At 51.7% G+C, this 11,431-nt stretch overlaps 1 protein-coding gene across 1 annotated transcript in view; it reads left to right on the top strand.

The window, feature by feature from the left end:
- The window catches only part of LASP1 (LIM and SH3 protein 1), a 52,236-nt gene that overhangs the window by 37,175 nt on the left and 3,630 nt on the right, over positions 1–11,431 (top strand). Inside the window, exons 5-6 of the mRNA XM_003786431.3 lie at positions 7,726–7,876; positions 8,163–8,260. Coding sequence (XP_003786479.1) covers positions 7,726–7,876; positions 8,163–8,260 — 249 coding nt within the window. The remainder of the gene's footprint in view (positions 1–7,725; positions 7,877–8,162; positions 8,261–11,431) is intronic.

The raw sequence follows: 11,431 nt of genomic DNA, 5'->3' as shown, positions 1-11,431 counted from the left end.
CTATAACCCAATTATAGCCCAAGAAGAAGAGGAAAGGGGAGAGGGAGGGGAGGGGAGGAGGGAGGATAGGTGGAGGGAGGGTAATCAGTGGGATCACACCTACGGTGACAAGGGTACATGTGAAATTTACTAGGTGTAGAATATAAATGTCTTAACGCAATAACTAGGAAAATGCTGTGAAGGCTATGTTAACCAGTTTGATGAAAATATTTCAAATTGTATATAAAACTATCCCATTGTACCCCATGATTGCATTAATGTTCACAGCTATGATTTAATAAAATGAAAAATCCCAAAAAGGAAAAAAAAAGTCAGAAGGGCAGATGCCTTGTGACTCTAGAGGTCTGGGGGAGGGGGTGTCCTGTTCCCTTATCCATCTCCCCCTACCACTCGTGGATAGGGGTCACTAAGGAAAAGAGTCTGGGGAGATTCACCTTTTGCCCTGTATGTGTAAAAGCTTCACCCTGGGTGCCCTTCCAAGTGGGAGATGGGGGTCCGATGGCTTTTCAGTCTAGCCAGGGCTAGCTGCCTCCTCCTCAGGAATTGGCTCAGCCCATTTCACTGTTGGGTGTGGGTCCCTGCTTGAGTAAGAAGTCAGGAGGCAGGGAAAGGACAGGCTGGTCCTGACCCAAACCCCTAAGGGAGCCGCTTTCCGCGGCGTCCCTCCCATACTCTGTCCTGGGCTTTGCTGCTGCTGCCTGGCCTATTTCCTCAGCCCAGGCTGCAGGAACAAACTGCTGTTTAGCCAGCAGAAGCGATTGGCCATGGCTCCTTCAGCCCAGCTATTAACGCATAAGCTCTACCCAGCCAATTGTTAACTCTTGCCCTCCTGACATGACAGCAAGTGCCAAGGAGGAGAGAAGGCAGCAGAGAAAGAAAGCGTTTAACTGCCCTGTGGGTGGGCAGCATGGATCAGACCCTGACCAGGGGCTTCCACAGCAGGAGATCTCCAGGAAACAGAGCAGGCTTTGTCCCTCTTTCTCTGTTCTTCCACCTTCACCCCGTTTTCCAGATCAGGAAAAGGCAGGGCAGGATCCTGATGGACAGGAAGTGAGAATCAGCTTCCAGTCATGTGCCCAAGACTTGGGCAGAATTCAGGCCTGGGCCTGCCTGGAAAGGGCCAGTTTCTCTCATGTCCTGGTGTCCTGTTTTCCAAGTTGCCCTTGGGAGGTTGTGGAAGGCTGTCACTCTCTGTTCCACTTCCTTCCCCACCCCCAGGCCAGCCTAGTACTCACAGGGCACTCAAACCCTGAGCCCTAGCACCTTTCCTTGGTTGTTACCCCACTCCATTTCCTTCCTGAAAAGTGAAGGGAATAAACCCCAGTGAGGGTCTTCAAGATGGGATATGGGCAACGCATCTTGGTGAGGGTACAGGAAGAAAACCTTAGAACTCCTGGTTCTGGGCTCGGTGCCTGTGGCTCAAGTGGCTAAGGTGCCAGCCACATACACCTAAGGTGGCAGGTTCGAATCCAGCCCGGGCCTGCCAAAACAACAATGATGGCTGCAACCAAAAAAATAGCCGGGCATTGTGGCGGGTGCCTGCGGTCCCAGCTACTTGGGAGGCTAAGGCAGGAGACTCATTTGAGCGCAGGCGTTAGAGGTTACTGTGTGCTGTGATATCACGGCACTCCACCTAGGGGGACAGCTTGAGGCTCTGTCTCAAAAAAAAAAAAAAAAGAACTCCTGGTTCTGGAGCACGTAGCTCAGTCGGCAGACAATGACCACATACACTAGGGTGGTGGGTTTGAACCTGGCCCAGGCCTGCTAAGCAACAGTGTTAACTGCAACCAAAAAATAGCCAGGTGTTGTGGTGGGCGCCTGTAGTCCCAGCTACCTAGGAAGCTGTGGCAAGAGAATCACATAAGCCCAAGAGTTAGAGGTTGCTGTGAGCTGTGATGTTACGACACTCTACAAAGGGTGACAGCTAGAGACTCTGTCTCAAAGAACTCCTGGTTATTTTTCATATCATACTTTTGTTATTCATATTTTTTGTGTAAGTTTTACAATATACATTCCATATTTGTAAAATGATATTTCTGTACAACTTATATACCTAATTCAGGAGAATTGTTCTTCAAAATATTTAACCAACAAGAATATGCAGCCAAAGCATTTTGGCAAGCGGGGGTCAGCAAACTTTTTCTGTAAGGTGCTGGACAGTAAATATTTCAGGCTTAGCGAGCCGTATGGTCTCTGCAGCAGCTACTGGGCTCTGTAGTTACGCGTGAAAGTTGCCATAGGTAAGAAGTAAATGAGTGGGTGTGACCGTGTTCCAATAAAACTTTATTTCCAGAGACTGAAATATGAATTTCAGAGAAATTTCATGTGTCATGAAATAATGCAACATTATCTCTCTACTCCCCTCCCCACCAACTGCATTAAACATTATAGAATACATTCTTAGCTCATGGGCTGTAAGCAAATAGGCCTTGGGCTGGATGTGGTCCCTGGACCATAGTTTGCCAATTTCTGCTCTAGACCACTGGTTCTCAGGCTTAAGCCTGCTTCAGACTTACCTCGGGTGCTTTTTAGAGATGTATATTCCAGGACCTCGGCCCTGATTTGGAAGATTCTCTGGAAGGCCCTAGAACCTGCCTACTAATAAGCCATCCAGTTGAGTCAAAAGCAGGTAGTCTGGAGACTGGAGCTTAAGAAATATAGCTAGAGGGTCTTCAGGGTCCTGGTCTATTCATTTGATCAGCCCTAAGGCCCCAGGATCAGAATGATCGGCTCCTTCACCACCTTCCAGGAGCTTCCATCCAGTAGGGGACACTGGTACGGACAGCACACCCTATTGTTGGTGTAGGAGCCAATGGATTCAGCCTGGGAACCAGGGCCAGAGGCCCCAGAATGAGGTGCTGAGATGGCCTTGACGGATGAGAGAAGGCTAGACCACCCCTGAGTAGTGAGGATGGGCTGCCTTCAGCTTCTTGATTCCTGCCCTTCCCCACCATTTGTCTAGATGACTTTGGCAGGTTCCTCGGCCTCTCTGGATACCAGGGCTGTGAGAGTGCTGCTTTAGAAGCTGGTGGGGAGGACTGAGTGGTCTAATATGCATGATGTGTGTGGACTAGGCCTGCTACATGGTGTCTCCTTCCCTTAGTCCCACATCCACCCCTGCCATTGGATGGGGGCACACTTAGCAAGTGGGTGGGAGATTCACCTGTTGCCCCTGTCTTAGGGACCTGAGGGCAGGGCATTGCCTCATGTCTGGGCGTGCCTGGCTTCCCTTCCTGGAGGGAGCTGGTTCTCAGTCTGGCCAGACTTCCTCCCTCATAAACAGGTTCAGCTGGAGGTGATTTCCCATTTGGGGCAATATATGTATGTAAGAGTCCGTGAGTCATCTGATTGGGGAGTCTAGGGGATCTTGTTTCTGTCATAGTTGGACCAGTCAGGCTGCCATTCACTATCTTTGTTAGGCTTTGTTCTTGAGATGGGCCCTCTCCATGGAGTGGGCAGGATGGCTAGCAGTAGTCCCAGACTTGTGCTCTCTACTTGCTCCCTCTCAGCGCCTGCAGGAAAGACCTCTGCAGGCTTCTGACTGTCCAGAGAACGGCCCCCTCTGGCCAGGTCTGCATCTGAGCACCCTAAGTCAACCTTTCCCTTTTCCTCTCCCCCCACCCCCTTCCTAAGCTCTGGCTGCCCTGAAGATCCCTGCCTCTCAATCCCAGACATCTGCACACTCAAACTCCTATGCTCTCCTGCCCTTTATATCTTTTTTTTTGAGACAGAGCCTTAAGCTATTCCCCTGGGTAGAGTGCCCTGGCATCACAGCTCACAACAACCTCTAACTCCTGGGCTCAAGCGGGTCTCCTGCCTCAGCATCCCAAGTAGCTGGGACCACAGGCACCCGCCACAACGCCTGGCTATTTTTTGGTTGCAGCCATCATTGTTATTTGGCAGGCCTGGGCTGGATTCGAACCCACCACCTTAGGTGTATGTGGCTGGCGCCTTAGCCGCTTGAGCCACAGGCGCCGAGCCCTGCCCTTTATATCTTTTAAGTCCTCCTTGTCATTCAGTGCTTAGCTCCAAGTTCACCTCTTCCAAGAGGCCTTCCCTTGATTCTCCAGGAGAAAGAAACCTCAGCCCCTGAACCCCTCACCCACCCTACAGAGCAGGGTGCTGGCCCTGTATACTGAGGGTGGCAGGTTCAAACCCGGCCCTGCCCAAACTGCAACAAAAAAATAGCTGCATGTTGTAGTGGGCACCTGTAGTCCCAGCTACTCGGGAAGGCTGAGGCAAGAGAATAATAGCCTAGGCCCAGGAGTTGGAGATTGCTGTGAGCTGTGACACCACAGCACTCTACCAAGGGTGATAAGGTGAGACTCTTTCACTATAAAAAAAAAAAAAAGATTGCCCATGTGCTCAGGGGCTCACATCTGTATTTCTAGCAGTGTGGGAGGCCAACCGATTGCTTGAGCTCACTAAGTTCAAGACCAGCCTGAGCAAGAGTGAGACTCCATCTCTAAAAATAACCGGGTGTTGTGGTGGGTGCCTATAGTACCAGCTACTCAGGAGGCTGAGATAAGAGAATCACGTGAGCCCAAGATTTTGAGGTTGCTGTGACCTGTCATGCCACAGCACTCTATACCAAGGATGACAGAGTGAGGAGACTGTCTCAAAAGAAAAAAAAGACTGCCTCTGTGGCTGGCATAGTGGCTCACATCTGTAATCCTTATACTCTGGGAGGCTGAGGCAGGTGGCTTGCTTGAGCTCAAGAGTTCTAGACCACCCTGAGCAACAAACAGTAAGACCCCATCTCTACTAAAAATAGAAAAACTAGCTGGGTGTTGTGGCAGGCGCCTGTAGTCCCAGCTACTCAGGAGGCTGAGGCAAGAGGATCTCTTGAGCCCAAGAGTTTGAGGTTGCTGTGAGCTATGATGCCATGGCACTCTACCGAGGGTGACAAAGTGAGACTCAAAAAAAAAAAAAAAAAAAGACTGCCCACACCTTTCCATTCTGTGGGGCAATTACCTGTTGGAGAATCTCCTTCCCAGTAAACCAGTCTTCTTGAAGGTAGAACCCACTTTTCTTCCTTATTCATCCTCTTGGCCCCAGTGGATGGCTCAGGTCTGTGCACAGAGCAGATCCATTAAATGTGGAAGGAAGGCATAGCACAGTTGCCTGTGAGCAAGGGAAATGCCGAGTTTCCAGAAGCAGATTCCTCTCTTTCGTTCCTGGTCATCCTGACTGTCTCAGGAAGGAGTGGATTGCCCATGGTGTCCACAGAGAGCAGCAGCCCACATCTTTGTCCTGGGGGCCGCATTGGCCGCACTCAGTGGAGTGACCTAGCTCCTCCTGGTCTGAATGGTTTGTGGTGTTCTTAAGCAGGTGCACCTAATACACGCCTCACGACCTACCTGAGATCGGGGGTGGGGGTGCCTGGGAACATGGATCTTACCTCTCCCCCTGTCCCATATTGGCTGAGCATTGGGCCTGAGGAGGCTCAGGTGGGGTGAGAGTAGCTGGACAGGAGGCTGAGGTGATGCTGAGGGCAGCGGGCCGGCCAGCTGCAGGGCCAGGGTGCCACCAGGTGCAGGAAGTTGCTGGTGAGTCTGACAACAGTCACAGGAGGCCATCGGGATAGTTCCTCAGACTTGTGAGGCAGGAAGGGCTGGAAGAGGTGCCACAGAGGATGAGAACAGAGGAGGACTGGAACTGATTGGGGTCTGAATCTAGCTGAGGAAACCCCAAACCCGTGTTCTTGCTCCACCTTGGGACTCAACTTAAGAAGAAGGTGGATGAGGGTCTGTTCCTGTCTGACTCCATTGGCCAGGAGGATTGAGCTGGGGCTGGCGCTTGGGATACAAAGAGAGGTCCCTTTCTGGTGGTTGGGGGTGGGTGCTTCTTCTGGCTGACCCTGCTTAGGTCTTTGTGATGGAGCTGGCAGGGGCTGCAGACTCCCCACATTGGCCAAGCCCCCCATCATAGCATCTACGCGTCTGGGCAGAGAATGCTCCTTCCCTCTCCACCTGACTTTACAGGCTGGGCAGTTGCCTCATCCCCTGCCTCCTGACCTTGGCCGCTCATGCTCCCAGCCCCAAGCAAGTAACAGCCCTCAGACAACACAAGGCCCAATTTAAAGTTCTCTTATGTGATGGTGGTAGAGGCGGGGTTCCCTACAGCTAACAGTGTCCTGTGGTGACAAGGGGCTAGATGAAGGTGTTGGAGCCTCATCTAGCACTGCCTGCCCAGTGGGGTGGTCTTCACTAGAGCAGTAGGCCTCTCTTTGCCTACTTGGGAACCTAACAAGAGGAGGATCCCATTTCCAAGATAGCAGCAGGCTACCCTTAGGGAGGGTTTGGCATTTCCTTGTCCTCACTGTCCAGAGTTCAGAGTATTCCTAGACTCTGGCCTCTGTGACATCACGCACAGGCCTTAGGACCTGCATGCAGCTCACTTCACTTGTGTCCCTCTGGTTTCCTTTTTTTTTTGAGACACAGTCTCACTGTGTCACTCTTGGTAGAGTGCCATGGTGTCATCATAGCTCACAGCAACCTCAAACTCATGGGCTCAAGGGATCCTCCTACATCAGCCTCCCGAGTAGCTGGGACTACAGGCACTCACCACAATGCCTGGCTAGTTTTTCTATTTTTAGTAGAGACAGAGTCTCACTCTTGCTCGGGTTGGCCTTGAACTTCTGAGCTCAAGGGATCCACCTGGCTCGGCCTTCCAGAGTGCAAGGATTACAGACCTGAACCACTTTGCCTGGTCCCTTTCTTTCCTTCGTTTTTTTTTTTAGAGACAGAGTCACTTTGTCACCCTCAGTAGAGTGCTGTGGTGTCACAACACATAGCAACCTCCAGCTCTTGGGGTTAGGTGATTCTCTTGCCTCCGCCTCCTGAGTAGCTAGGAGTACAGGCGCCTGCCACAACACCTGGCTATTTTTTTGTTGCACTTTGGCCGGGGCTGGGTTGAAACCTGCCACACTCGATATATAGGGCCAGCGCTCTACTCACTGAGCCACAGGCGCTGCCCGTCCTTTCTTTCCTTCTTGTCTGCCACACAAGGACTGGGCTGTCCCCCTTGTAAGGTGCTGATGAGGTCAGATGAGCCTGTGACATGTAACACCTGCCGTGCCTCCTGGCACGTAGTAAGGGCTCAAGAAACAGGAGTTGCTGCTGTGCTTACTGTTGGCCAGGTAGATGCCCCTGCCGCAGGCATATAAAAATGACAGCACTCAACCGGCTAAGGCGCCAGCCACGTACACCTAAGGTGGCGGGTTCGAATCCCCAGCCCGGACCCGCCAAACAACAATGACGGCTGCAACCAAAAAATAGCCGGGCGTTGTGGCGGGCGCCTGTGGTCCCAGCTACTTGGGAGGCGGAGGCAGGAGACTCGCTTGAGCCCAGGAGTTGGAGGTTGCTGTGAGCTGTGATGCCACGGCACTCTGCCCAGGGGGACAGCTTGAGGCTCTGTCTCAAAAAAAAAAAAAAAAAAAAAAATGACAGCTCACAGTCATGTGAGGCTTCAGTTTTTGTGTCTCTATCACATCCTTCATGTCATTACATCCTCCGACAACACCAGAGGGAGGCATCAGATTCCCTTTTTGCAGAGGTGGAAACTGAGGCTTGGCAAAGTGAGGTAGTTTATCCAAGGGCACAGACTTGGCTCTCTCTGCCTAGAGCCCCTGGGGAGTCTCTCCCCTCCCAGGAACTTGAATACCAACAAGAGGGGACTGGTTGGCTTGCTGGGTCCTTCACTCTGCACCTTCTGTCCCTGCAGATAAAATACCATGAGGAGTTTGAGAAGAGCCGCATGGGCCCCAGCGGGGGCGAGGGCTTGGAGCCGGAGCGCCGAGACTCCCAGGACAGCAGCAGCTACCGGCGACCCCCGGAGCAGCAGCAGCCCCACCACATCCCGACCAGTGCCCCAGGTGAGTGGGCCAGGGGACACGTGGCCAGGCCAGGACTGGGGTGAGATGGATGTGGGAGAAGCCTCGTCCACACACGCACACGCACACATGCACACACTCCTCTCCCCAGGAAGAGGATTACTGCTCTGAAAATGAGAGTCAGGCCTGTGCTAGGTACACGTGGACATAAGCCTTTGAGAAGTGGGGTTTGAACCAGGTTGGGGGTGGGGAGGAATACATAATAGGGGCTTTGGGGGACTCCAGGAGGTAAAGGACTGGTTCTGAGTCCCAGTGTCCCTTCCTCTAGTTTACCAGCAGCAGCAGCCAGTGGCCCAGTCCTATGGTGGCTACAAGGAGCCAGCAGCCCCTGTCTCCATACAGCGCAGTGCCCCCGGCGGCGGCGGGGTGAGTAGCCCTGGCTGGAGGGGAGAGGCCTAAGGAGGCTGGAGTGGAGTGGGCCTCAGGGAAGGCCCCCTGAACACAGGCCTGAATGATTCTCCTGACCTTTGCCCCTGGCCCTTATTGTCTGTGTGAGTCCCAGGGATCTCTTCTCCTCTGAATGGAGAGGAACTGGAGGGTAGTGGGCAGAGCCTGGCTGGGCAAGTCATCACCCCCTGCCCCAGGCCAGGCTCCGTCATTCCAGTTCTCTGGGAACACACCAAGCCCCTTAGTGCATGGAGCCTTTCTGACCCCGGCCTGCTCCCTGCTTGTCATGAGGATGTCCCTGGTAGTTGTAGGTCTCCACTTGCCCCTGCCTGTCCCAAACCATGTCATATGAAGTGAGTCTCCCTGATGCTTTCTGTCACTTCACGGCACTTTGTCCAGATAAAAAGACTATGTTTGCTAACCTCTCTGTGTGCCCCACTGGACTGGGTTCTGAGTGGGCCGGGCAGCCTTGCTTTGGTTCATTTACTCTGAGCCAACAGAGCAGAACTCATCAACTGTGCTGAATAAATGAATGAGCACAGGTAGGAAGTGGGCGGGATCATGCTTAATGAGTCCTTAGAGTTGAAGTCCTACTACTTGCCCCACTGAGGGGTGTAGCTGAGCTACCCTTACTGAGCTCCTCCATCCTGGGTGCCTAGGACTTCAAAGTAGTTCTTTGTAGAAGTAGAAGAGACAGATACTTAGAGAAACAAAATAGCCTGAGATAAGTGGCCTGCTGTAGCCTCATGCTCTGGGCATGTAAATAAGGGGTGACAGTGCTAGGTAGACCCAAGAGGTCATCTTAGGCTCTGCGCCTATAGCTCAACCAGCTAAGGTGCCAGCCATGTACACCTAAGGTGGTGGGTTCGAATCCCCAGCCCGGACCCGCCAAACAACAATGACGGCTGCAACCAAAAAATAGCCGGGCGTTGTGGCGGGCGCCTGTGGTCCCAGCTACTTGGGAGGCGGAGGCAAGAGACTCGCTTGAGCCCAGAAGTTGGAGGTTGCTGTGAGCTGTAATGCCACGGCACTCTACCCAGGGGGACAGCTTGAGGCTCTGACTCAAAAAAAAAAGAGATCATCTTAAGGATAAAGTTCTGGGGAGGGGTGGGGACCTGCATCCTTAAGGCCACATGTGGTTCTCTAGATTCCCAAGTTTGGACTCCCTTGACTCAATCCAAACTTCACAGAACAGGCCAGATGCAGCAGCTTACGCCTGTAATCTTGGCACTCTGGGATGCAAAGGGGGTGTGGATTGCTTAAGTTCAGGAGTTCAAGACCAGCCTGAGCAAGAATGAGACCCCATCCACACTAAAAATAGAAAAACTAGGCTCAGCGCCTGTAGCTCAAGCAGCTAAGGTGCCAGCCACATAACACCAGAGCTGGCGGGTTCGAATCCAGCCCGGGCCCGCCAAACAACCATGACAACTACAACCAAAAAATAGCTGGGTGTTGTGGCGGGTGCCTATAGTCCCAGCTACTTGGGAGGCAGAGGCAAGAGAATTGCTTAAGTCCAAGAGTTTGAGGTTGCTGTGAACTGTGATGCCACATACTCTACTCAGGGCTACCGCTTGAGACTCTGCCTCAAATAAATAAATAAATAAATAAATAAAGGGTGGCGCCTGTGGCTCGGTAGGTAGGGCGCAGGCCCCATATACCGAGGGTGGTGGGTTCGAACCTGGCCCCGGCCAAACTTCAACAAAAAAATAGCCAGGCATTGTGGCAGCCCCTTGTAGTCCCAGCTGCTTGGGAGGCTGAGGCAAGAGGATCACTTAAGCCCAAGAGTTTGAAGTTGCTGTGAGCTATGCTGAGGCCATGGCACTGTACCCATGGTGACAGAGTGAGATTCTGTCTTTAAAAAAAAAAAAAATCCCTTTGTTAAAGGATTTGTCTTATAAAATTTGGATTCAGTCAAAAGTCCATACTCAAGGATCTAGAAGGCCACTTATGGCCCTAAGGCCTCATGTTCCTTACTCCACCTTCCCGCCTTCTGGGAGCTTTCATTCCAGTCAGGGAGACAAAGAAAAATGCAATAAATAAGCACAAGTCCATAATGTAAGAGAGCAGCAGGGTCAAGACATGACATTTGAGCAAAGTCCTCAATCAAGTGAAGGAGTGAGTGGTGCAAGGAGAACAGCAAGCACAAAGGCCCTGAGGCAGCAGGAATATTCTAGAAAAGTTCTTGGACTAGCAGGAAGGCCAGGGTGACTAGTGAGGGAAAACAGGTAGGAGGTTAGATAGGGCAAGGACTTATAGGTCATAGGAAGGCCTTGGGGACTGGTGATCTGTGCAGCGTGACGGAGTTTGACGTAGGTTTTTAGCAGATGGCTCTGGCAGCTGTGTTGTGAAGAGGCAGAAGTTGAGGGGAAGCAGGAGACGTGTTGGGAGCCTGTGGCCAGGTGCAGATAGAGGTGGAGTTGGAGATGAAATCAGCCAAGTTCACTCCATGAGGACTGTGACCTCTCATCCCACAAGGCTGTGGGTTTCAGTGTCCTGTGGAGTCTCAGAGACAAGTTGATGTCAAGGGCAGGTCAGGTCAGATGAAGTTAGAATGTCGTTGCCCACCTTGGGGACCATGAGTGGTTTCACCTACCTTTACTGGATATTACCTAGAACTGGGCTTAAGCAGAAGGTTCTGGCTGAGATTTGAAAGGTGGAACCTGATAGATACCTCTTATGTTCCCCAAAGATTTTTCTCCCAAGGTTTTTGTCCTGAACTTAGGAGTCTTATTCCAGATTTATCATGGCTTCAAAAAGAAAATACTGGTGCTTATAAATAATGCAAATAATAGCATACAGGATATGTCCTATTCAGACACAGCCTGTCTTCGTCTTCTCTTTTTTTTTTTTTTGAGACAGAGTCTACTCTGTTGCCCTGGTAGAGTGCCATGGCCTCATCATACTTCACAGAAACCTCAAACTCTTGGGCTCAAGAGATCCTTTTGCCTCAGCCTCCCAATTACCTGGGACTACAGGTTCCTTGCCATGATGCCTGGATAGTTTTTTTATTTATTTAATTTTTTTTTGAGACAGAGCCTTAAGCTGTCCCCCTGGGTGGAGTGCTGTGGCATCACAGCTCACAGCAACCTCCAATTCCTGGGCTCAAGCAAGTCTCCTGCCTCCGCCTCCCAAGTAGCTGGGACCATAGGC

This window comes from Otolemur garnettii, unplaced genomic scaffold (assembly GCF_000181295.1).
Source record: "Otolemur garnettii isolate 467f Iridium unplaced genomic scaffold, OtoGar3 scaffold00018, whole genome shotgun sequence".
NCBI lineage: Eukaryota > Metazoa > Chordata > Mammalia > Primates > Galagidae > Otolemur > Otolemur garnettii.
Note: the sequence above shows the minus strand (reverse complement) of the source record. Positions and strands in the feature narration are given on the sequence as shown.